We start from the raw sequence: 27,260 nt of genomic DNA, 5'->3' as shown, positions 1-27,260 counted from the left end.
TCTTTAACCCTGGTTACTTTTTCCAGCAAAAGGCAAATAGAAAACAAGTGCTCCTTCTGCCAGATACACACATGACAGAAGGCTGCCGTAAGTACCATCAGTGTAAGATGCACATGCTAGACACAACCAGTGTGTTCTCGTGCATAACAAGAATTTGCCCTTGTTCGCTGGAAATGGAAGTCATCTTTGGGATCTTATTTCCTCACAAAGAGCTCAGGAACAGTTATTAGTCTTCATTAAGAGGTGCTTCTCTCTTCCTTGCATCTGCATTGAAAAGACAAAAAGGAGAGGCTGTTAAGCCAAGGGTTCTGACAGCATTCATCTGAAAAGTCAGAAACAGAATAAAGTTAGCTTGTTTTCAGTGGACAGCACTCTCCATCTCACACTCATGATATAAATTCATTACATGGAGTGCAATGCTGTATGAATCCACAGCATGTTAAGGAGACAGTCATATATATCAAAGTTTTGTATATTTGCCCTGTTGAAACTGAAGACAATTCATGCAGTATTTAAGTAGACTAAGAAACATTCAGATTCCAGATCTGCTATATTTACACACACACACACACTCATGGCCCCTTGCTCATGATCCCCTTGTAAAAGGGTGAAGCCAGTATTTGCTTTGCATAGCAGCTACAGAGATGACAACAGCCAGCTCTGAAAAGCATACGACTAATCGCAACTTTGCTGGTCCCCAGCTGCACAGCACGTACCTTAAAAAAGACCAGTGCACTCCACACTGTATTTCTGGAACTACTTGAAGCAGTCCCTGATCTTAGTCTGCTTCAAACATCAAACCTTTGAGCATGGCCCCAACTAGGGTGTTGAAACACATATGGACAACTTAGTCCATTACTCATATGCCATTACTACAACAGCAGGCAGTATGGCTGCCATCAGGAAAGCTGGGGTCACCTCTTTCCAGGGCTTCTGCAGAAGTGCCTCTGGGCTGACTTTCAGTCACCTGTGAGACCTAGTTGAATGTATGTACGTTCTGAAGTGCAACATAATCACAGCTACTCTAGCAATTGCCTGCCAAAAGATGCATTTATTTCTAAACTTATTTTCTTCCCAATTCATAATCTATACATTCCCAGGTCATTATGAATATCCCCACTCAGAAAACTACTTGTAAATTAAAGACAAATCACTTTCGCATTACTGCAGGCCCCAAATGCCGTTCAGTAAGCATATTGCAAATAGGCCCTACTCAGCCAGAATATTTTGAGAACATGATGCTGAAACTGTTTGTGTAAGTCTCATGACTTTGTTGCTAAACTAATTTTGGAGGAGACAAAATATGCTTCCCAAACAACAAGATTTGCTTAGGTCTCCTCAAGTGACTGCAAGAGCCACATAGGGTGGGAGAAAGCTCAGCAGCCATTTGCAACACAAATTGGAAACTGCCTCTCCTGTTTTCTCCCCCCATCACACTCATGAGGAATACTGAGGTTAGGGCTGACTCTTCCTGTCACAACTTCTCCAGTTTGCATAAAATAACTGACTAGTGGTTAGAGATGAAAAAGCTTTCTAAAAACGAATGTCATAACCCATCTAACTACAGAGTTATTCCTAGTCTGTCTCCGACTTCAAAAATATCAAAATGCATTAAATTCTCGCTGGTGAACACTTATAAAACAACCATACCGGTTAAGTTCCTGAACTTCTTTTTGGCTTCTGCTCTTTCTTCGGCATCAAAATACCACACAGTCATGGCATATCTATAAAAGAAAGAAATCTTGTGTTTGTTTCAACTTTTGCTATTAAAATAGTTTTATGCTTATGGAGAAAGCAAACAACAAACCTGTATTAGTAGATAAAAAATAGGATTCAAATAGCACATCTTTATAGATAAATACAGAAAGCATTTTAAATGTGGATTTTATCATCAAGTAAGATAGAAATATAGGTGAGAATTTCTGCTTAGAGGCACAAAAGATTGCACAACTCCTGGTAACAGAGGACAAAAGTAGCTTACAGACCTTTGCCTGGTTTTCTGTTCTGGGATGCCTGTAAGCAACTTGGGGGCTGCCCTGCATCACATTGGCTTTTCATAGCCTGTTGACAGAGGGTAGCCTTAAGAATCCCTATAAGCATTACAAGGGCAAAAGTATAACCCAGCATCTCCCAGCTAAATAGCTATGCCTGGCTTGGAAGATTTCTCCTGTCAACAGTAAAACGGCTTTTTTTCCCACCACACAAGGAAACTTATCATTCAAGCTTGCTCTTCCTCATTTGAAGAGAGAACTTCCAGTGACTCAAAACCAGAAAATCCACTCAAAATCTATCCAACTATTTCTTACACACATGCATGGAAAAAACAAAACAAAACAAAACAACACAACCCTGGCCATAATTTTAGATACAGATACTGATAGAACAGATGCTTTGTTTTTCCCTGGCCAAATGTCAATACTAAATATACTACTTACCTGGTTGCATAAGAAGGCTGAACTTCATGTGGGTTCCTTCGATCTGACCAAAAAAAAAGTAATCTGTCAAAAATCGGCTCAACATCTGCTACATAGGACTTTCCTTCTGGGAATATCCGGAGAATTCCACCATGAAGCTGAAAGAAAAGGAAAGGTTGCTTTTTACACATATTCATGTGAACAATGACTTACTTCTTCTTCATCAGCATCCAACAAATGGGGAATAAACATCTAATGATAACCCAGACAGCTACGCGACAACACTGGAAAACCGTACACTGAATCTCTTGGCCACCTTGATTTTCCCAGTCAGTTTGTAATGTTTCAGCAGAAACATCTGGCTAAAGTAAATGAACCAAGATAAAAGACAACACTGGCTCTGTAACAAGCACTGGGAAACCTTGGAGCTCCAAGTCACATCTCCAGAACCAGTGAATACCACAAGGCAGGTAAGGCTGCTCCACCTGACCAGACTGAGATCAGACTCTCCTCCCAGCTACTGCTAGATACTGTTTAGGATATTTCAGTGCCTGCATCTGACCATGTAGGAGTTAACTTTAACACCCTGGGAAGAGTGAAGTCTGTTCTATTGCTGGATTTGTAATAAATTTCTCATAAATGTATTATATCTGCCAGACAGTGTTTTCCCCACTTGTGACATAGCCTAGTTTCTCTACCATCTAATTTCTTTTTCGATGTGCCATGAGTTTTCAGAGAAGTCCGGTGATTTGCACACTCTGCAGAAACTTCAAAAGATGCAGATGAACTCTGCCTTCTTCCTGCTGCTGTGAGAGGGCTCTTTGTAGGCTTTTATGCTGCACCACATAGTGCAGGGAAGATGCTGTCACACAGTACCAAACTAACTTCGTACCTCCATATGGCATGCAAACCTCAGCAAGAAACTATTAGATCAGGTTTCATAGAATCACAGAATGGTTTGGGTTGGAAGGGACTTTAAAAATCATCTTGTTCCAACCCCCTGTCATGGGCAGGGACACCTTTCACTAGAACAGGCTGTCAAAAGCCCCATCCAACCTGGCCTTGAACACTTACAGGGATTGGATCCACAACTCCTCTGCGCAATCTTTAAAATGTCTCACCCCGCTCACAGTGAAGATTTTTTTCCTAATGTCTAATCTAAATCTACCCCCTATCAGCTTAAAGCCATTAATTACTCCTTGTCCTGTCACTACATGTCCCTCCAAAAAGTCTCTCTTCTGATTTCTTGTAGGCCCCCTTTAGCTACTGGAAGGCTGCTACAAGGTCTTCTAGAGTCTTCTCTTCTCCAGGATGATTTGATCAAGCCCACTCTCTCAGCCTGTCTTCATAGGAGAGCTGCTTCAGCCCACCAATAGTCTTTGTTGCCCTTCTCTATATAAGGCAACATGGTTACTTTCAAAGGCCAGTATGCATCTCCTTCAGCATACATTTGCATAAAATTGCCCTCATACCCATAAAATACTCTTCACCAGCATCCTGGATTTCAGTCTGGACTTCTTAGTATCCACTTGTGTGCTTTCTCAATGTTAGAATAAGAGCACTACACAAAATAAACTGGATATTTACATTTCCTCCCACATCTCCTTTTTCATTTTATTACATTGAGATGTTTAATTGTCATACTCTCAGTAAAGGAACGTGTTTTTCAAACAATGTATTTTTAGTGGCATTGCCTCTGAATCTGAACTCACTTTTGGGGTTTCACAGTATTTACATATGCTTAAAGAGCCTTGATGTGGAGGCTAAAGTGGCCAAGACAGGTTAGAGAGAAAAAAAACATTTGGCAAATTTCAATAGATAACCCATGTGAATGGTTTGTGCCACATTATGACAACAGAAGCGTAAAGAGACATCCTGTGATTCCACAAACCCGTATTTTGCTTCTAACATAAAGGTATAGTAAATTCAAGGCTGATTTTTCTGCTTTTAGTAATTAAGGTAGAATTAAGAGCACCACCCTGTCAGGAGACCCGCTGGTGGAGTCAAAGATGAAGAGGACAAACCATATGCTTGCTCCTTTTACTAAGCTCCATCACTTCTAAGTAAGAAAACCACAAAGGCAACTGCCTGAAGATCTTCTGCAGGTCAACCTGAAGGAATGGTACCAAAAATGCTGAAGTCCCAAATTTAGGCTGTCATTTTATTCTGCTCCCATTATCCACTTATTCTTTAGCAAATTATGTTTTTCTTTCCAGTGCTTCATTGCTTTTTCCTCTAAACAAAGCAAAAGAGCCAGCAGCCCAATGCTTAGAATCTTTATTCTATAGCAACAACACTGTGTGGGATGGGAGAGAGAATGATAAGGCAACAGTTCAGATTCTTACTTCCAAAGGGTTGCCATAAACACCAAGAAAATAAATGTAGAGATGGAGAATGGACCAGCTATTCAAAAGTTCAGAGTTCACAGAAGCAACTGGCAGCACCAAAGCTCTGCAGTTTTTCCTTCTGCCTGTGGTTTACTCACCTTGGAGTCCCAGTTCTTATTCAGGTAATAAATACAGGTGATGCAGCGACCATCGCCATTTGGATTGTCCACATGACGAACATACCCAGTTCCATTTCCAGGATAGCAAGCAACCATAGCCTGAATAAAAGATACAGATTGTAAAAAAAAATAAGTTCTGCAAGATGCCTACCTCCACTTTGCCAAGTATCCTTCCACCACCAATCTGGTTTGGTATTTTTCAACAATGAACCCAAAACCTACAGCAGACACCACCAGAAAGTATCTTTGCACAAGCTTCTTTCACTGGATGAGTAAGCCAGTGTGAAACTCCAAACTGGAAATAAATATACTTCATATTTCACTATATGTATCATTAAAGTTGGAGGAAAAGAAAAAGAAAAGCACTAAAACACTAGTATGTATGGTACAAGCTTATTCTTTACGAACTATGTGACTGAGGCAGTCTCAGCTAAAGTTTGCTTGGGTTTCTAACAATGAGCAGTCATTGCAAAACTGATTTGCAAGTCTTAATGAAAATAGCAAGCAATCTCAAGATGTCATGCCTTACTACCACCATACTTCTCTATACATGTTTTCAGTCCCCATCTAATACATCTCTATGGTACAACACAAAATGAGGGTCCCCAGAAGGTGTGGGTAAAAGTCCATAGAGCAAAGTCTGCAAAAACCTGCAGCTCCTTTGAACTATGTTTGCACAGGGCAGTGCGTGTTTGCTTTCACAGACTGAGCCACAGAACTAACCAAACAGCTTTCAGACACATACTTCTCTCTTTGATCATCTTCAGGCTTGCTGATACAATCACTTAATTCACGGGTTGTTTAAATTTCACCTTGAATAATGAGATAAGCCTAACATTAATTACTTCAAACCACATGATGCTCAACAGGTCTTAAGGGAGTTTCTACAGCAAAAACATATTAAACTCTAGTTGACACCATTAGCAACCTAAGCAGGATGCAATGCAAGAGCAGGTGAAACTGGTAGGGATCCAGATCCTTGTCTCAGAATCATTTCTTCACTACTGGAACTACTTAGTAGTGGTACAAGTCACCTGCCATGGAGTTTACTCTACTAAAGCTGTGATAACAGAAATCTTGTTCCCACTCCTCTGACATCTCCTTTGATTGCTTTCCAGTATTAGCAGAAAGAGTGATGAGATATTGTCTAAGTTCAGTTGAAAAACTGGACCCAGTATCCAGATGTGGTTTCCCCAGGGCTGAGGGCAATAATCACTCCCCTCAGTCTGGCTCCTGTACCTGTTGTCTTGGAAGCTGCTCTGCAGGGACACACTGCAGGCTCATGTTCAGCTCACTGCCCACCAAGACCACCAGCTCCCCTGGGAAGCAGAGCTGCTCCCCAGCCTGGTAGCCCCCCCCCTGCAGCCTGTACTGCTGCAAGGGGCTATTTCCTTCCCAGGGGCAGGACTTTGCCTTTGTCCTTGAATTTCCTAAGGTACCTGTTGCCCTGTTCTCCCCAGCCCACCTTGGTCCTTTTGGTAGCAGCCCTGCCCTTCAGTGCATCAACTGGTCCCACCTGTTTGGTGTCATCTCCCCACTTGATAAGAGAGCACACTACCATCCACAGATAATAGTGGTCCCATGAGAAATCCCTGTGTCCCTCCATTTGTTACCAGCCTCTGGGTACAGCACAACTGATCAGCCAACACCCTCCAAGCCCAACCATCCAACCATATTTTTTTTTACCCATCTAGTTTGCCATCCACCCAGACCATCACATCCTAACTTTGGATACGAGAGTATTGTACGTGCCTTTCCAAGGAATGAAGATGCAACTGTGCAGCACTTGCATGACCTGCCCTCCCTTGGCACAACCTGCCAAGCACAGCTGATAACACCAAAGACTGACTGCATAGGCAAGAGCAACTAATATTTTTATTTAGGGACCCCAGGTCTTGTTTTTTGCTTTCAAGCACACGCTAAAGCCATGCTGCTCTCACAGGACACTGGACCAGCCAGAGTATAGCACACATTGATTAAATCCCAGAGGTAATTTTACTGTGCCAACAAACACCAGCACAGAAGTTACTGCCAGCCAGCAGTGCATCCCTTCGACTCTCTGTTACCAAAACCAAAATCTATTCACAGGAGTTGGCCAGTTAGGACAGGTGTATCGGTACTGCTACAAAAATACTGCTCTACATTTCAAGTCATGCATGAATTGACTTTCTGCCCTCCCCACAAGCACCAGCAGAACAGTACCTGCAGGCAGCACTAAGTCACAAGAGCCTGCTCCTCACTCCAACACCTGAGGCCACAGCTGTTTGAGGGCTGGTGGCCTGCAGGGGCAGGAGATTATGCTGAACAAGAGTAAATACCTTTAATTCTAAGTAATAAGCCCTCTTCAATCATGCCTGGCAGTTGGCTAGGTGCCTTGTCATAGGCCTGTCTGCTCTGCTGTCATTCTTCTGTTACAAACTGTTCTGCAGCTTTATTTATATTTCAATATCAGCCTGATAACAGCGGTAAGGGCCAGCCTACAGCCTAGTGCTGAAACAGGTTTGTTAGGGGCATAAACTGGATGGAAACTGCAAGTCAACTGCACCTGCAATGCAGAATGGCACAACAGATTCAACCTGGGGAAAAATATTAATATAATACCAGAGTATGGTAACGAGAAATAAACGAAATCCTAAAACCACCTCCCCCTCCCCTCTTCCCAGACTAAACTTTACTCCCAATTTCTGCTACATCCCCCTGCACACCAGCACAGGGGACAGGGAATAGGGGCACTCTTCTCTGCAGCAAGCACAGCTGCTGCCAGGATGCTGCACACCTACACCACCAGCACAAGGCCTGGCTCAGCAAGGCTCTGCTAATCATACCAGAGGGATGGTGCATGGTGGGAATAAAACTTTGTCAACTGACAATACCTCCATTTAAGTTGATGTACAACACAAAATCATGGACACCTTAGAGGAGTCTCTCTGTGAAGTTAGACATTACTCCAAGACCACTGAGCTGCCTAAAAATCAGTCCAATATTACTATTTTTTAATGTGACAATCAAAAAGCTGCTGAAGAATAACAGACTGCAGGCCAGGTCCTTAAAGGGATTTAGGTGCTTTACTTACTATCGAAATCTGGGCAGAATGCCAGAGTTTTCCCTAGCCTCCATCATGTAATATGTTCTCTTAGCAGAACATGTGCTTTGACTCTGAGACATTGATGCATTATTTATTTATTTATTTATTTACAGTGTGTACCTTTTGCATCTGTAGTGCACAGAGTCCCTGGGGATGAAGAAGTAGAACAATTCCCACAGAATTCAAAAGCACTGGCCATGCTCTAGATTAACTTTAAGAAAAGAAGGGAAAAAAAAAGTTTTCTAGTAGCAGCAGCTAAGGGAGAACAGCAGAAGTGAAATATCCTTTTTCCTGGCATGGCGAATATTTGAATGAAACCTTAAACAATTAAGGGAAATCATTCTGGTCCTCCTAGAGCCTGTTGAAATGATATCAAGCTTTATCAGAGCACTGGCTGGAGCAGCTCCACAGCAGATCAAACTGGCCTCAGCAGGGATTCCAGCTGTTAGCACTACTTTCGGATTCATTCAAAGCAAACAAGAAACAGGAGACAGGATATGTGACCCGGACTTAATTTAGTTAACTGGTGAACACTGGTATTTGCCAGCTTAGTGCACGGGCCAGCTACAAAAGCCAGAGGCTGGATCATAATAAGCAAACCATTTACCAGGTGAGAAAGTGGAGTGTCAGTAAAAATTATTTCCTATAGTTTCCTATTGTATCCAGAAGAGCACACTCTGGCTTTGGAAGAATCTCCCTTGATTAACCATCTCCAAACCTAAACTAACAATAGCCAGCAGTGATAACCAGGAATGTACCCTACTTCTTTATTTCCAATACAATCCATTATTACCCATTACAATGGCTGTTAGTTGGCTTAAATCCTCCGTGTGACAACTCAAAGCAAGTTTCAGCAACACTGCCCCTCCTCACCCCCCAATACTTAAAGTTAAAATACATGAGTTTGTCTTTAACTGTTCAGCCGTTGTTTAAGATTGACACACAGATGCACGCCTTTGCTGTTGCACACACACATGCCATAGCTTGAAGTCCAGTGCTCTGGTGGTCTAGTTGACTGTCATAAATTAAAGCCTACAAAACTTGGAAAATGAAAAGCAAATCACTAAGACTGCAGTTTCTGCACTGTCATTTTTAGATATTAGGTTTCCCAAGAGGGTGCAAATCAACCACCAGTTAAACAAGCAGTAATTACCAGCTTTAGTAAGGAGTCAGGAATCATCAGTAAATTCCACATTGCACAGAAGCTTGCAAAAATAAGTTATTCATCATTCAGTTCACACTCAAGTCAGCCAGAGAACTCTGAAAGTCAAACGGCAAGACACCAGCAAAGTTTGAAGGCAGATAAAAAAAAAACAGCTCCATAGAGAGGGCTTTCCCTGCCTCCCAGTGCTTCTAGAAAGGGGAAAAAAACAAGTTCCCTTAGCTGATAGCCAGGACCATGCTGTGAGGCACCATTCGGCTACATTTCATAAAATAAGCAGAGCTGGAATGGACTGATACTTGGAACAAAATGCCGCAGAGAATACCTCAGCTAGAAGAGGCTCATAAGTAGAAACAAACACTGCTTAATAGGAAGCAGTGATGACAGGCCAGAAGGAGATGCTACCTTCGCCTGCTAGCGCTAAGCAAGGGCCCCCATGCACTCCTAGCGCAGACTGTATAGGTGGTATTGTAACCTATACCGATCCTGTATTTTCTTCTCAGAACTAGTACGACCTTTGTAACCAGCAGAGAAAATTCTGACCCGCATAACTATCCTACCAACACCAACCACCCTTACAGACTAAGCTAAAGACTCCATAATGTTTTGCCATTTCCTGTACCAGATTTGTCCTGTATAGTGCTGAACAGGTACTAGTTTTGATCCCTGGTATAGATTATCTCTGCATACAGCTTGTACATCAAATAGTTAAATTCAGAAATTACTTGTAAAGTCTCTTAGATGACAGGTACTATACAGACACAAAGCAATACTGACCTACGATACCAATATTATAGTTATCTGGAAAACCAAGGTATTAATAAGAATTAATGATGCTATAGCCACTGCAGCTTTCAGATGCATTTTTATTTGGTTGCACACTTCCAAGTTCCCCAAATTTCAGTCCAATATGTGGTTTTCAGTCCCAACCTTAGCACAAGCAAAAATTACTCTATCAGACTTTAGGAAATGAAGACTACCAGGATTCACTTGATTGACTTGGGTCTGACTGCATATTGTACTCCACCTGATTTTAGTCTGTAGACACGCACAGTCTGTGCAGCCAGAAAGGGAAAGGCACACAGCATGTTCTACATTAAAAGAACATGAGTAGTCTGACATTTCATGATCAAAGACAAGAGATTCTCCATTGAGGCTTGTCTGACACACAGGCACAATGAGGTGTTTCTTTAGTACTTTCTTGTTGCACTCAATTACACCCAAGTGTTTTCTACTATGTAGCTTATAATGGAATTATTTGCGAAAATTATTAAATACTAGTTTGTTTGAATTTATGGAAGTTAACACAATCAACTGCTATACATGAACTAGCAAAATTGGTCTATTTTAATACTTTCTAGAGATGGGAGGGAACAGAGAGAAGAAAATCACATTAAAACATTAAAAATAAAAAATAATCAGAGACATTAGATTCATTAGAAGGCGAATCACTAATTTCAAGCAGGGAGTGACTGTGAAACCCTGCTTGCTTCAGTCAAAACATGAAATGGGCTTCATTAACAGTATTACACGAGAAACCAGTACCTCATTCCCTCACCCATACCTTGAGTATCAGCCTTCAGTCAAACAACTGTTATGGAGCTAAACCTCCTCTTTGATCAGCTTCTTGCTCAGAGGTGGAAGCAAGAGAGAGAAAAAGCTGTGTGAGGAAGGAGCCTATTTTCAGAAATTGAGAAACACTGGGGAAAGTGATAGAATTTGGCAGGCCAACACACCTGCAATGTTTCACTTCAACTTTCATCTTCATACAGAGGCCTAAACCAAGGCCACTTGGATAACATCTAAATAGCACAAAAAGCCAACACAAACAACAATAAAACCCCTAGGGCAGTTACCTTCTTTCATGAAATGCAAAGCAGATTGAACTACAAACTCAGCTATAAGCACAGTTTCCTGAATATATCTCCTTCATTAGCTTGCCAGAGTCCTACACAACAAAGGTACCTTGGATGCAAGTGACAAGTATCTACTGAAGGGCCAAACAAGCCATGGCAAACAGACACGAAAGACTGATAGGACCTTGTACCAGCAGGTGACTCATCTCTGGAGCATTATATCTTAGAGAGATCGATATGATCACACCTACTTTTGCTCCTTGATCCTGTAGTATATCAGCAACCCTGAAAATTTTAGGGAAAAGGAGGAGACATTTCTATGGCCAGGGAAGCAGTCACACAAATGAGAATACATTCACTTTAAGTCTTCCAAGAACTGGAAACCTCACCTCTTACTTTTTATTCTATTTGGTCTTTTTATATGCACTGTTATAGGTTGATTATTGTTTCCAGGTGCAGAGGCACATTTTGGAGAATTTTCTGAGGAACAGCCTGAGAGCGGGAACTGTCGGAAAAACTACTGCTCTCATCTGCAGGAAAGACATGCAAAAATACCGATTTATCTTTGCTTACCAACCAGAATGCTATTATTATCTGACATTATTCTAATTACCATAAAATGGAAGACTGCTTCTACTTATTAATCTTCTTCTAGAACTAAGTGTAGAAACAAAAAACTACCCATGAAAGCTCTGTTCATGGATTATCTCCATGACACTCAGCTGTTGATGTTGGGCATGTTATCTAGTAGTAGCTTAAGGAGCACCCACTAAGCTTTCAAATCTTACAGAATCTGTCTTTAAGGAAGCTAGATCACAGACTGATGCTGCTTAAAAAAATTAGCTCCCTGTTAAATGAATCTGTGACGGGGCTTATGCGGCCTTTCTTCTGATTGACAACAAAATTTAGTTCTTCATGACCCATTAATGTGAAGGACAGCTTCAGCTTGTGACTATTTTTATTTCTTTTCTTAGCAGAGCCGCCACTTAGAAATAAATCTGAATGCCCTTCAAGTTCAAGCTGGCTGCCAGGGCAGTGCTACTGTGAAGTGGAAAGCCACAGAACAGCCACACTTCGTGTCAGCAGCAACTGTCTGTGACTGTCAAGAGAATAGAGAGCAATTGCAAACAGAGTTTTGGAGACAGTGGCTGTCCCCACTGCTGGATATTAGCTGGGATCCTGAAGTGAAGGGGCAGTTCAGGAAACTATGAAAGGACACAGCCAAGGGAGAAGTTTTCCAGGCTTCCAAGGAGAGAAATCAGACTTGTGGTTTGCTGGGCAAAAGAGTCACAGGCATCTTCCAGTGCACAGTGTCTACACTGCCCCTACCCCTTTTTTTTCTTCTCCCCTCTTTAAAAAAGCAAAATAAAAGAACACGTCTTGCTTTCAGACCACCAAATTCCCAGGCATGGCCAGGAGAAAACAGAATAATGAAACTTATGGTAACAAATCTAAAATCACCATAGGATCCAAACCGTCCTTGCAGAGAGCATCTTTATTTCCTGTAATAATTAAAAGGATTAACCTCCTTGTTTGTTTAATTAAAATACATATTTCTGCAGATATGGCAATTAACACTTTTCTTCTGTTCCCCAGTTCTCTCATCTTCTGCAAGGGCAAAATCACTGGCAGTGTTCAAGACCATGCTGGACAGAGCCTTGGGTGACATGGTCAAGTGTGAGGCATCCCTGCCCACGGCAGAGGAGTTAGAATTAAGGTCCTTTCCAACCCAAATCAGCCTATGATTCTAGGTAACATTTTTACTTAACATCCTCCTCTGACCTAAAACTACACTTCAGGCTGCACCGCTGCTCGTTGTGGTCGTTGTGCCTTGCACGCACACAGAGACAATACAGTCTCAGAAGAGATTAGCGTGCTGTGAAGAGCAGGCATACCATCACCGCGGGACCTGAAATTTAAAAGGCTATTGCCAGTGAATTAGTTCAGTCAGGGATATTCAGATTAAGTCTCCAATTAGCAGCTGTAAACATGCGCAGTGCATCAATGTATCAATAAAGGCTGTTTCAGTGCAGAAAGCCCGCCTGCCCCCGTGCCGCTGAGCTCTGGCTCGAGGCCAGCGGGATGATGGCTTAACGACAGTGCTACGTGCAGAGCGTGAGGCCATCCGCGATCAAACACAAACTTTACTCCAGAGTACACTTCACAGACACGCTGCGGAGGGAAGAGGGGAAACCCACGCTTGCAGCGCAGACTCCTCTGCTCTGGTTCTTACTGGTGTCCCTCCCCCTCCTGCTGCACCCACGCTCATTTCCCACACTTGGGAAAAGAAAAAAATAATACTCTTTAATCAAATTTTAAGATTATTTTTGCCTGTTCTTGCAGCCCTCTTTCATCACCCAGGAAACCCCTTCAGTCCCCTCCTCTCCCCCAGGAGCCAAACCGGGATGAGCTGCACTAAGGAAAACGCATCTCAAGCAATCAATGCAGACAGAGACAGCATCTCCTGTAATGAGTCCCAGGGGACGGGTGACAAGCACCACCCCGGCAGAAAAGCAAATTTGTAAGTAAGTGCAGGCTTATTAAGGAAATCTGTAAGGACCGTCGCTGTACATTCAGGTTCTCAGTGGAGAGTAAAGGCATGGTAACCAGCACAGACATCCTCTGCAGAATACCCTCATCTGTGTGGTAGAAAGATATTTTCATAGTGCCTTAAATATTCCATCCTTTCATTCTTTGTCAGCCCTTATATCCTTTTTCAGTTCTGCTACTAATCACCCACAGGATTACACCACATTTCTTCCCGCCCCCCCAGCATTTAAAGAACTGCATATATTTTGAAGCTCTTGCGAGTTAATGAAGGTCAGGAAAGACGGCCACAACGCAGGCAAACTGTTTTGTTGGTGTCAGAGTTGCCCAAGCTGGACAACATCCCTTTTTTAGCTCTTACTCATTTATTCTTAGCCTGTGGGCCCAGGGCAAGTGAGCAATGCTACCCATGAGACTTACCAGCTGACACAGCACCCCTAAACCTTCCCCTGAAGGTTTTGCTTTGGAGGCTCACAAGGGCAACCCAAGGTGCAGGCAGAGGAGGTGACGAGCCACCACCTCGAAGCAGATGTGCATGGGGACAGGGAGGCCCCAGCTGCACAGCACAGTCCCTCCTTCGGGCCACTTCCCGGGACACCTCTCGTGGCCTCACATGCCCCTGCCGCAGTGGAGGCAGCACCACACCAGGGAGGTTTTTTCTTTGTCCCCTTTGGCTCAGTGTTAAGTCTCTCTCCACAGCCAGAGGAGGACAAGGTTCAGACTAACACGGTCACACTTGCCGGGTACCCCAATCACGCCTCAAGGGTCCTCCCAAAACTGTCAGAGCTGTCTGGGCTTCTGAGGCTGCTATGACATTATTGCATTACATAAACACAGAGGGATGAATGGTTCTCAAGTGTTTGTTATCACAGCAGTTGCACCAAATTAAGGCTAATTGATGAGACCAGTTATCTCCTATGTTAACTTTGGAAGGAGGCAGACTCACTCACATCCCCCAACCCATTTTTGCCTCCCCACCACGTTGTCAGAGGACCTTGCCTGCACAAGCACATTTGTTCCTGCACAAGATTTTGTGTGAATGAATATTTACATTATTTTAATGAATTTTGTCTACAATCTATATTAGATATAATAGATTACCATCAGATAATTTCTGCTATGTTTGAACAACATGTGTAGTCTCTACCTCTAAGGCTTCGCCTGCAGATTAAGTTGTACTGCTTTGACTACACTGTACATTTCAACAGCACAATCTCTCTAGTGTGTGTGCAATTAAAAGGAGCGAATGTGCATACAGTGACAGCACTTTTCCCCACACAAGGGGAATAGGCTTTCCAGATTCAAGGAATTTCGAATAATATAATATAATGTAATAATTATACACCTGTTTTAAGGTTGGTTAGTGAGGAAAAAAAAAAAATCCCAAGGGTTGTAATGGCTCCCTCCACACCATCTACACAGTTGGTACTTGCCCCAGTTAGATGTCTGTAGACAGAAACTAGGCAACTCTGAGCAAAGAAAGCATGCATAAACACAGACATGCATGCACACAACAGAGTTCCAGCCTTACATTTGCACATATTAAAGTTATTCACAAAAGCTCTCAACTCATAGACAAAGAAGCCTGGTCTCAAACTCAGCTGCAGGCAACATCAGACTCCAGATCTGAACACGGGCTGCCGAATTCCCAGTTTTCCACTGGTCAAGCCTCTCCCACGGATTTATGCTGCCACCACCTGACAGAAGAGACCAACCCTCCAGGCTGACTGTGCTGTGGCTACTGCCACAGGCTTCAACCCGCTGGCCGAGACAGTGGCCCTGCACAGCCATGGGACACAGCCATGCCTCAAGGGCTCCCTGCCCAGCTGCCCCCCAGCCCATTCCTGCCGGCTGCTCCGCTCCGCCTCTAGAACCTCACCCAGGCGCTCCCACTGCAATTCACTGAAGAAAGGGCCCTTGGGAGGTTTCTCAAAACACACTTCAGGATTGGGTCTTAAAATAACAATGTTCTTGGGCATTCAAGGTAGTTTCTGCAGGAAGCAGCACAGCAACTGTTGAACAGGGGAAGTGTTCTCTCTGGTATGGGTTCAGGATGTTTCCTGAGGATGCAGAAAGCCTAGAGTAGTCTTTCTGGCTCTGTTCCCTCCTTTTTCCTTTTCCCCTCCAAAACCTTTCCTCTCTGGCAGCCCGTGTGATGAGAGCAGCATGTATTCGGAGCCACCGCAGGGGCAGCTGCAGGTGAGCCAAGCTGGCAGTTGGATGGGAGCTGCTCTTCCGGGATGCCAGCTGGTTGGGCAGCCAAAGAAAGCAACCTTCATCCCTGTCTCTTCTATTCCTTGGGATTGAGATGAGAGATGGTAGCTGCACAGGCACGACTGGCTGTGGTAACAGTTGTGGCAAGAAACAACCTGGTGAGGGCCTGCAGCTGGCTTTGCTAGAGGTGTGGGGTGCAAGTGCTGCTCTGCAGTGGGAAACACAGAGGGGGAGGCAGGACAGATACGTAGTGGCAGATCAGAGCTATAGGCTGTATATGCATATTTAGGAGTGGGGGTGAAGTATGTACTATCTATGCCCTTAACTATGGTCATCGTTGGCACAACTGGTGCCTTTTCCAACTGCAACCAAGACGCTGTACTAATACAGCTCATAATTAGTAGCAGTAGCTTCTATAGCTGGAAACAGGCCTTCTACCATGTGCCAGCAAAAGACAGAGTAAACTAAAAGAAAAAAAATAAACCATATGTATTTATCTCAGTTGCAGACATCTTAGATAACTGTAAAGAAACAAAGACCAAACAAGTCAATTACATTTTTATACTTGCCAAGAAATTATCGCAGTGAGTGTCACACTGGCACTGAGCCTTCAGGTCACCAGTGAGGCATCAGGTTATGTACCTAGAATGGTAAAATGCATAACTTTGACACTTCATTCTTTGACCACCATCTAATGCTGAATTACAGTAAATTTGGCAATAAGGACTGGCATTTGCAAACCCTCTCATTGCTTCTCTGTGAAGAGGAAGTCTGTAAAACAGTTAACCAGGCAGTGACCCTTCCTGTTGGCCTGCTTCAGAGGCACCATACACATACTCCACAGACAATGGAAGAGAGAAGACAAGTTAATTTAACAGAAACATTGGTGAACAGTGTAAAGAGTTATCAATGCACCCTGGGGACACTGTTCTCTTTGTGCACATCTAGTCACGTGCCATGGTTTATATATCTTAACAGCAGGACATATTACAGCATTTACAGTAAATCTTCTCCTTTTTGCACTTCTCAAACCACTTCTACCAGATTCCCTACAGGGAATCAGAAGGGGAAGGTGCAGTGCACACATAGTCTTCATCAGGAAGCACAACACCCTAAGACTGTTAACAGCCTAGGAACAGGCAAGTTGAGGATTGACACTTCTGCCTACCCTCCTCCCCCTCTCTCCCCCCCCCCCCCCCCCCCAATATCTCCTCTCACAAATCCCTCTTGTTCTGCCTCTTTTGGGGTGGGTTTTTTTCCTTCCTTCTTCTTGTACTACTCACATGGTCCAGTGAGTGAGGGACTGTAGGAGACTTTCAGCACTCCCTGGAGCCTCAGAGCAGTCAGGAAGCTCCATGCTGGCATCTACCACCTTGAAGCCTGCTGTCCAGCAAACCGTACCTTGTCCCCTAGACTTTTCCCACTAAAGATGGTGTTCCCCAGCCTGCACTGACTAGCACCTATCTCCCTGTATGAATTACAGCAATAACTACTACTGTTAATGGTATAAAACAGGTTTGCCACAAGACAGTCAACTGGAATGGCCAGATAAAAACCATACCTGCCATCCATAACTTCCATCATATAAGGCTCCTTGCTCCCTCACAAGACACCATGTAAAAGATGGCCTGTATTTCACATCTCAGACAAAATGTAGACAAAGACTGGGCACAGCACAAGAAATCACTACAGTATTTCCTCAAGTTTTCTAAACATTCTAGCATAGCCTAAGCCGAGCACCAAAGTATGTGCTTCAGGCCCACTGATTTAAAAGACCCTTTAGAAAAAACTAATTAAGTGAATTGCTGAACTGAGGCCAATACTTTAAAAACATTTGCCTCATCAATCTGTTTAAAAAAAATTAGAGTGCAAGAAGACATAAGCAATGATTAATTATTATTATGACTTGCAGACAAGAAAAATGCAAACATATTTCTTGTCTGGATTTTCAGGTCTAAAAAGAAAGCACAGGAAAGAGTCTACTGTGACCGAAGAATTCATATGAACTAGATATATACGAGACTCAAAATGATTACCTTTTTGCTTCGAAGTAGGATGGAATGACTTCATGTTTGGCAAAAGTTGTGGCTACCCTGACATTTTCAGCTGACAAGGCTTTGGACAAACTGTTTCCAGCCTGTGTAGATACTGTGTTATGCTGTACTCCTGCAATTTACACTATTCATTTTAAACAGGGTGGCTTTTGGTATGATGGTGTAGTAAGCCTCCATGGAACTACTACGGTCACATGATTTTTTTATTTGCAAAAAATCAGAGCAACAAGTAGCTTGTTTAATCAGCTGCTTTCTACTAAGTGCTTTGTATGGTGTAAGTTTCTTTGTCTACTAATATTATCAAACCACAATGACAAGAGAAAAATGACTGTAGGGAAAAGCTCCTTCTGTCACTGAGAGATAGTAGATGCATATGTGAGAGTGAGTGATGGAAGGGAAATAGGGCTTACAGCTCTCTCCAAATCATTCACAGGAACGGTCAGGAGTGGTGCGCTGACGGGATGACATGCCTGTGAATAGTTTAAACAGTAGGAGATAGATAGTCTACTTGGCATGAGCCTCCTTCATCCGTTTCCTTCCTCCACCTCACTACCCAAACAGCTAGAGAGACTTTTTTGCTTTTCTGACCAATTCCCCGTCATCTCTTTTCAAAGCAATGAAATGTCTGAAACAAATTATTATGTAATGTTACCACACACACACACACACCCCCCCCCCCTTTGCCACATTCTGTGCCAATGCATGTTATTCACCCCAGACCCCACCACAGAGATCATCTGCTGCCCTAGGCACAGGTACCAGCAGCAATTTCCAAAACACCTCTACCTTAGAGCTCCTCTACTAATCCAATAAAACCTTTTCACAGAAGCTTATGGAGTCTTGTGTTGCTGGCAGCTTTCTAACAATGTTATTTCAGTCTTCAGCTTTGTGACAGAAGGATTACAGTAATGATAAATCCAAAGAGGGCTTCAAATTCCCTCGAGCTGGTACGCACACATCCCGCGTCTCCATAAATCTAAAACCAGCACCACTTACTCACAGGCTTCCCTTGCTGACCTTCTCATTCTCACAAGCCAGGCCTCACAAGATGGATGAGCACTGTGTGGCCTGCTGGTACCAAAGGACCACTTGCCCCTGACACAATGGAAAAAGACAATCCAATTGAAACAGAAACAGGAAAAAACTTCTTAAAAAGTGAATAAATAAAAAAAAAACCAACACAAAAGTACTTTGACTTTGTAAGCATCATCTTGAAAAATTTGATAAAAGTATTGATCTCTCCCAAGTGTGGCAAATCTGTCCAGCAAGCATCAAGATTTCATCTGATTAAAAATGCATTCATTTTGGGGTCATTGTGGTTTTATCTTCTCCCTCTATCCAACCCTTTCCACATATGGAATGGAATTGCTGAAGGAATACAGACATGCTTGAAAACCCCCACCACCTCAGGGAAAAAAAATAAAAATAATAAAATACAAAAAAAAAATCTGTCTAGCACATAAGAAAAAGGGGGAGACACTTCCACACATTAAATCAAAGACCTTGCTCAGGAAGCAACATGCAAGGTAAGGCTGTATTACAGAGACACCATCCAAATAAGTTTGCAACACACTCAAAGAAAGAAGAGTTTACTCTGAAATCAAATAAAGACACTGGTATTAACATAGGCAGCTGGAATCCTTAATGCAAAGAAAGAAGTTCACTTTTACTGTGTACAGGCTGCCCTGCATCAGTGTTATGAGCACAAATCCTCCTCCATTTAAACATATGCTGTTGTTAGCGGTAGTGAGCTGTAGTGAGCTGTAATGAACTGAATTATTCATTAATAATTACCTTGGGAAAAGGCTGCATACAAATATTAATAACCAGGACCAGCCCCCCTCCCTTCCAAAATGCAAGCTCAGCAGGAGGGCACTGACCTCTGAATCTTGCCTTTTCCCTGGTGGCTCTCCCAAGGATACTGTGCCTTGCAATGGTGTGCACACCCCTGCTAGTCCAAAGGACAAACACTCCCCGTACCCAGAGGCATTATGCCACCCGTATTACCGTGTCCCTCCCCACACGGCTGTGGAAGGTTTACACTGACATTTAATAAGCAATGAGCCCTCATACAAAGACAAACTGAGAGGCACGTATTTACTTCAGGCATACTGGCAGACACAACAACAGGGCTACCACTGCAAGTCTCTGGCTTTAAGAGCCCATGTGGTGCTGAGAAAGAACAGTCACAACAATGGATAAGAAGGTACTGAGGAAAATATACTACCAAAATAGACAAATTTCACTGCTTTTCCATCATCGTCTAACTCATTAAGCACTGCTTGACTGCAAAATTACACACAATATATAAGAAAAGTCAGGTAACCTGCCCTGATGCAACAAACAGATAGACAAACTCGGGATAAACAAACCACTTTGCTATTAATGACACCTGAGAGCTCAAATTTATTTTGTTTCTCTTGCAGGATTAGCCACCTTCTGCCTTTCTCCATGACTACTACATCTGTAAAGCACATGGACAGGCTCCTAATGCAAAGCAAGAAAAGTAGCTGAGTGGTTACAGACTTCTCCACAACAGAGGGAAAGGAGGCCCAACAGCAGCCATCTGCTCCCAATGGCTCCAGTGCACACACGCTGAAGACAGCACTTTTTCCCCCCTGCCTGCCACGGGGTAAGTCTACCAGTGCACTGCAGTCAGCTTCTTAAGAGTAATAATATATAGCAAGTACCAAACTCAAGTTGATTGTAACTTCAACACCCAATTGTGAGCTCAAACACTATTCCATAGAGGCTGCCCGTGATTCTGAACCAAGTTACAGGTATATGCACCGGTGTCTGTAAAATATTGACCCGTTTCTCCAATGCCCTGTCCCTGCTGAGTGAAGAACCAATCTGAAAGATTCTCTGGGTGCCACTTTCAGAGAAGTATCTTCTGAAAGTTTCAAAAAATCATCAAGAATAATTTGATGAGGAACAAAAACAAGAGCTAATATGCCCAGGTTTATACTCATCTAACGTTTCGATTGTCAAGTAAAAATTATACATTCCCGTGTATAATTAACCAGGCTAACTAATCTTGCTTGACAAACACAGATATAAACATCAGCTTTGACAGTGAGCCAAAGCAACCACTCTAGGATCTGTGCCAGTGCTGAATTCCTCAGTCTGATATCATAAAATGACTTGTCTGTTGTATTTGCAGTTCCAGTGGCTCTGGACTCTGCCGGCAGCCAGCCAGAAGAACAGATTTGAACTTACCCTTTACGCCAGAACATGTGCATTTGATTAGAAGAAAGAGAAATTATGCATATTTCTTCTGGATAATGGTATTCATCAGACCTCCCATTGTAAACTAATTGCAAGGCACGCTGCTTACACACGTATCAAAAATACTTCGTAACATATAATAAACCAGTATATTTTCTATAGGCAGTATTGCTCTTCAGCTCTATCACCAGTTTTGTTTTCCTGTACTTCAAATGAGAAAATTCAGCATTTCACTCCGTTTTAGTTGCAAAGGATACAATTTGAATGCTATAGAAGAGAAAAATTTTCTTTCTTCATACATACATGCAAAAACTCTCACCTCATTACTTTAGTTACAAGGGACTTGGTAAAACCACTCAATCCAAGCCCATGACATGTCATGCATTTCTTCAGCCCTCAGGACTAGACATCTTGGTAACAACCTGCTTAACAGACCACGTTTCACAAACTACTTAAGAATACCCCATCGTGTGTGGTAGGCAGAAGGACCCTACCAGAAAACCCTACCCAATGCTTTGGTTTCCAGCACTCACTGGCCATGAAGTACCACCACAAAAGACCTGCTTCTCCTGTGGCAGTCAGAGAGGCCACCAGGGTGAGCAGGGAGGTGTCATAGCTATAGGTGGAAGATGCAGAAAACATCCCACAAAAAAGTGAAAGGCCCACACAGAGACTCTGAAGCAAGTTCTCAATAAGGTTCACATCCCACAGGGACTAAATAAACTAATCTTACATTGAAAACACATTGTTTTTTTTCTCTTCAGGCCATATACTTGCACTGAATGCAAGCCGTTGGGTTCCGAGATAAAATCAGTCATGGGCTTCCTTCAATACAGGTCAGCTCTCAGAATTATGACTTTCTGCCTTATTTTCTAACCAGCAGGACTTACTAGCATCAAGCAAGTGACAACACAAGTTCAAGGTCCCCAAAGGCAGCCCTGACATAGATTTCAACCCACGATGGCACCCGAGAGGATACCAATGACTCACAGCAGGACACGCTGCCATCAGGACTAGGGTGCAGAGTCCAGGCAAGGCACAGCCACACCAGTTCAAAGTACCTTCCACCCCTCGCCCACGAGGGCCAAGGCAGCCCACTGGCGGCACATCAAGCGCCAACTCAGCCACAGTGGCCACGAAAGCAGGTGCTGCCAGCATCGCTGCGGGACACTGCCTGACCACAAGGAGAGCTGCCCTTCTCCCACAGAGGCAGAGTGTGAAAGGGGGAATAGCCACAGCCTCTCAGCAGCAACGAGCTACCCATCCATCCTGCCACAAACATTTCCACACACCAGCCATCTGACTCGGTTCCTAGAAAAAAAAAAAAAACAAACAAAAAACCCCACCAAAACTATGGGCTCAAAGGAGACATTTCTCAGATGGCTTCTTCTGGAATATTTCACTAAATTCTTTTTATGTTGTTGCTTTTAATTTATATTTTTATAACAGGGACTTTTCTACAGGGCAGCACATCAAGCCCCCACACATGCCAGTTAACCCCAAGAACAGGCACTGGCACCTGAGGAGCAAGAAGCTGCAGCACATCACCCTTTCCGCTGCCGTTTCCAGCACATCACCTAACGCAGGTGTGCTCCAGGTGACTGGCCTCACAGATCAGGCTGCAGCTTTGCTTCCAGGCCCCAACTACCCACCAGCTCCAAAGCTCTACCAAGCATCAAAGCTCGAGCAGAATGGAGACAGGTCCTCAAAACTAGAGCAACCTCTGTCACATGAACCTTTTCACTCTGAAGAAAAGCCTGAGCTATCCTTAATCATTTACCTACTAGAAAAAGGGAACCACTGCATTATTTTTTATAAAAGAGAAACTCTAGCCAAGGAGAATGCAAAAGCTAACAAGCAGTACATTGGGTCTGTCAACAAAAGAGTGCTTTAGAAGAATGTTGTCTGGTTATTTTGATCATTTAACCATGTTAGCTAATATTTTAAAATATGACTTACTCCAAAGACAGATTTGGATCACTGGTCTGAAAAGATGAAAGGTTACATTTCATTATCAGCCCTCAAATGTCAACCAGCAGCTCTTAAAGAGTATCCAGTACCCTCATAGTTTTACTTCTGTCCATTCTCTTTGATGCAATCTTAACTTTCTTGTAATGCGGTTGAAATTCATTCAGACTCATTTCTGTCATGTAGCTACAAGGAAAGTTTCCTTTATTGGACAAAAGTCCTTCTTGTCTTCTTACATTTGTGTAGCTACAAAAATAATATAAAGCACTTCACACTAAGCAGATAGTAAGCTGACGAAAGTTCATTTACTAAGCAAACTTATCCCCCTCTTCTAGCACTTAAGCTGAAGATTAAAGTCATACTATTGGTTTAAAAGCATAAACCTCTAAATAATGAGGCTGATATTACACAGATTCATTTTCAAGACAAGAGGAGTTAAAACGTAGCCAAAGGCTTAAATTTTAGTTTAGTTGCTCTGGACTCTTATTTCCATCTAATACCTATATCTCAAAACAGTAATTTCTAATAGCACTTGTCCAGCTAAGAAGTTCTGGTCCAGTTGCTCAGAAACACCCCACAACCTTCCAAATGTTAAGCTGTGGAAGTTTTGTGGGCATCCATTTATGCGTATAAGCTAGTAGATAAAAATACACTGAATGTAGGATTTTTGTGTATGCTTTCACAAAACCAGAAGACAAGCAGAATGACTGAAAGGTAGAAGGGAAATGTCTGTAGGTGACGTGGGAATCTGCATGCACTGTAGTAGTCAGTTGGTTAGTCACAGGAATATCTTCTGTCTGAAGGCATCCCACATCTCAGTTACAGATGGCAGCTGCTATTCCAGGGCCACACATATCCATGGCACTTATTATTATAATAAGGGGAATGGTTACTATTAATTTCTGACAGAAATTCCTCATAGTTTTACAAATTATACTGAGTCCCTTTCAAAGCTGAACTGTTGTGTAGCACTTCCATATACTGGAAGAGAAGACATCTTTCACACTAAAGCACAAGGGCCTAAAGTCTCTATAGAAAGGAGCTATTTATAAAACACTCTGTCCTGTCTGTTACTGCTATTTGAACAAAAATGACTGCAAGAACACTGCAACTCAGGTTTAAAATAATCTCTACAACCCCAAAAGACCTTTCCCCCCACCCAGTGCCAACGGCCTGCATGCATCCAGTTGACTTTTTTTTCCAAATACCTTGTGAAAATGCTGGACAACCTCCTTTCATTCCAGTCCAACTTTAATGTAAGCCCCTGCTTCCCCCACACCCATGTAATCAGCAATGTAATGCAGCAATGCACTTCCAGCAGTAATCAGAGAAATAAAAGTCACCCAGAGAAAAAGAACTAGGATGACCTTAAAGGCATGCCAGAGCAGAATGGTTATTTATACCTCATAACACCAGGCTCGTACCAGGAGTAAATGAAATTCACTCTAGTCACATTCTAAACCAAATCTACACAAGGTTTAACTGAACTGATGATTAGTAGTTCAGTGGAGCTAAGCACAGGAGCAATGTTTCAACCTTTTATTATTCCCGCCACTGTGTGCAAGTGTGCAAGGGCACGCACACAGGTTTTAAGGTGTTCCCAAGCACTTCTAGATATCACCATACTGCTTTGTTTTCTGTAAAAAAAAAATAAAAAATAAAAAAAGAATCTCAGTAGCACTCACGCATCCCCCTATTCAGTGCAAATGAGGACCAAAAGAAATGATGACTTTTCACTTCTGTATTTTAAAAGTTTCATTATTTCTCTTTCTGGCATATCACTAAAAGAAACAGGTGTTCTGAAAATGTACAATAAATTCTAGAGTTCAAGTCAGAAACAAAGAAACAGGGACATTTTCAGCATTTGGGAAAATGAAGCAAACTTAGTTACAAGCCAGTACACTTCTGCCTCAGCAGAACTGAGAGGACTGCTGAGGAGAAACAGTTGGGGGTGTTGGCTGATGAGAAGCTCAGCGTGACACAGCAATATCCAGAAAGCCAACTATCCTGGGCTGCATACAAAGAAGTTTGACCAGCAGGTCAAGTGGGTGTCTTCTCCCCCATTTACTCCCCTCTTGTGAGAGCCCACCTGGAGTCCTGCATTCAGCTCTGGGTCCCCCAATATAAGGTGGCTGTGGAGCTGTTGGAGGCCAGAGGAGAGCCCCAAAGATGATCAGAGGGCTGGGGCACCTCTCCTATGGAGACAGGCTGACAAAGCTGGGCTTGTTCAGCCTGGAGACGACTCCACGGAAACTTCAGAGCAGCCTTTCAGTCCCTAAAGGGGGCCTTAAAAGAAACCTGAAGGGGGGCTTTTCACAAGGGCAAGTGATAACAGGACAAGAGGGAATGGCTTCAAACTTAAAGAGGGTAGAGTTATGTTAGACATTAGGAAGAAGTTCGTTACTGTGCAGGTGGTGAGGCACTAGAACAGGTTGCCCACGGAAGCTGTGGACTACCCATCCCAGGAAGTGTTCAAGGCCAAGCTGGATGGGGCTTCGAGCAACCTAGTGGAAGGTGGCCCTGTCCAAGGCAGGAGTTGGAACTAGACGATATTCAAGATAACTGTCAACCCAAATCATTCTATGATTCTTTCCTTGTCTGTTTTCACAGAATCACAGAAAAGCCAAGTTATCCCAAACTGAAGTTAAGACAACGTAAGTGCAAATAAACTTCACTGGAAGTAAACCTGCAGTACACGTGTCCTCTCAATTTCTGATAAGAAAAAAAAAACCCAAAGCAAAACAAAAAAAAAGTTTGCTCTGCTCAGACTAAGCATCCCCTGTTTTATACCATAAACCCAATGCAGCAACGATAACCTCTTGAACTATAAGACGCTGGCATGAGTTAGACCATCGAAACTGCTTTGGGTATCTCATGAGCACAACCACCCAAATAATGGGATCCGAGGCAAACGCCGGCGCAAGGAGCAGGCAGGTGCTTCCGAAGCTCTTCCCACCACCTGAAACAATGCTCCAGAGTGAAGGCATGATCAAGGCTAGACCTTTTTGGTGGGGTACTCCCCGTGTTGCCGGTCCGCTCTCTCCGCAGCTGGGGAGAGCGACAGACAGCGAGGGGTGCAGCAGGTCTCCGGTCCCATAGCCGGGAAATGGAGCTCCGCTTGCAGCCACGGGGACGGTGCGAAGCGATCCCGGTGTCACAGCCAAGGGCCCGACCGGGATCCGTCAGCCAAACAGCCCGGCGCAGACCCAAGCAGGGCGGCGAGCTACACCGGAGCGGCGCAGGCAGTCCCGGCTCGACCTCCTCACCCGGACGCACCGGCAACGGCTGGCGAGCGGCTACCTATCGCGGGCGTCCCGCGCTGGTCAGCGCCAGCGCCTCCGCCATCCGGAGCGGGGCTGCGGGGACAGCCCAGCCGGGCTGCCTGAGCCGACACCCGCGGACAGCCAGGACACCGTACTGACGGGCGCCCGCGGAAACTTTGTCAGGTCTCACCAGCAGCTGCGAGGCGGGTCGATCCGGCCGGTCGCCGGTGCCTGCGGGCTAGCGCCCCGCGGCCCCTTACCTTGGATCGCTCCTTCACGTAGTACTTGCCGAGCCGGCTCCCGCAGTACATCACCAGCCGGTCTATCAGCGTGAGGAGGAAGTTGATGGCCTCGCAACCCTCCTCCGTGCCGCCGATCCACTTGATCTGGTCGCCGCGGAGGTGCCGCTTGGCCACGCCGCGGCTGGGGCCGGCCAGCTGCCCGTCAGCGAGCTCCCCGTCGCGATGCATCCGCTTCACCCGCTCCAGCACACAGTCCCCGACCACCTCCCCCAGGAAGTTGTCCAGGTAGCAGAAGCCGATGTCGTGCAAGCAGGGCACGACATACTCCAGGGCGATTCTCTCCAGGTCGAGCCTCATGATGTGCCCCAGCGGCATGGCGCGGCGGGGACGGACGGGCGCGCCGCTGCCCTGACGGCGCCCGCGTCGGGAGGCGATGCCCTCCGGGCCGCCGCGGACTCCAGCCCGAGCCAGACGGGAGCTCCGCCGCGGTGCGGGGCCAGGCGAAGTAAGGCGAGAGGAAAGTTTCTCCGCCGCGGCGGGCTGAGCTGCGCCCGTCCCGGCGGTGCTGCAGGAGCTCGAACAAGGTGCGGGAAGCTGAGCCGACGACCCCCGCCCACGACACAGCCGGGTCGGCAGATGGCCCCGCGCTGATTAATACGCCAGCTACGTGCGGGATGTGTGCTCGCTCCGCCGCACGTGGGTGGAGCCCGCCCGCGCGGCA

The 27,260-nt window shown here is 44.3% G+C and overlaps 1 protein-coding gene across 1 annotated transcript; it reads right to left on the bottom strand.

Moving 5' to 3' along the window:
• On the bottom strand, positions 1–27,260 carry EGLN3 (egl-9 family hypoxia inducible factor 3). The gene is made up of 5 exons (XM_057428648.1): positions 26,558–27,260; positions 4,900–5,019; positions 2,436–2,572; positions 1,651–1,724; positions 1–264 (listed from the first exon to the last, which is right to left on the bottom strand). The coding sequence occupies exons 1-5, from the start codon at positions 26,912–26,914 to the stop codon at positions 227–229; spliced, it is 726 nt and encodes a 241-aa protein (XP_057284631.1). The 5' UTR covers positions 26,915–27,260; the 3' UTR covers positions 1–226.

The sequence above is a fragment of the Pezoporus wallicus genome, unplaced genomic scaffold, assembly GCF_028554395.1.
Source record: "Pezoporus wallicus isolate ANWC-B61680 ecotype Strahan unplaced genomic scaffold, APGP_CSIRO_Pwel_v1 contig_3486, whole genome shotgun sequence".
NCBI lineage: Eukaryota > Metazoa > Chordata > Aves > Psittaciformes > Psittacidae > Pezoporus > Pezoporus wallicus.
Note: the sequence above shows the minus strand (reverse complement) of the source record. Positions and strands in the feature narration are given on the sequence as shown.

What these genes read in the sequence shown, in the direction of transcription:
- EGLN3 (XM_057428648.1), bottom strand. Translation starts at nt 26,914, where the DNA reads ATGCCGCTGGGGCACATCATGAGGCTCGACCTGGAGAGAATCGCCCTG. An exon ending in ACGTGAAGGAGCGATCCAAG is followed by an intron (nt 5,020 to 26,557) that starts GTAAGGGGCCGC and finishes TCTTTTATTCAG; the next exon opens with GCTATGGTTGCTTGCTATCC. An exon ending in ATAAGAACTGGGACTCCAAG is followed by an intron (nt 2,573 to 4,899) that starts GTGAGTAAACCA and finishes CTTTTCTTTCAG; the next exon opens with CTTCATGGTGGAATTCTCCG.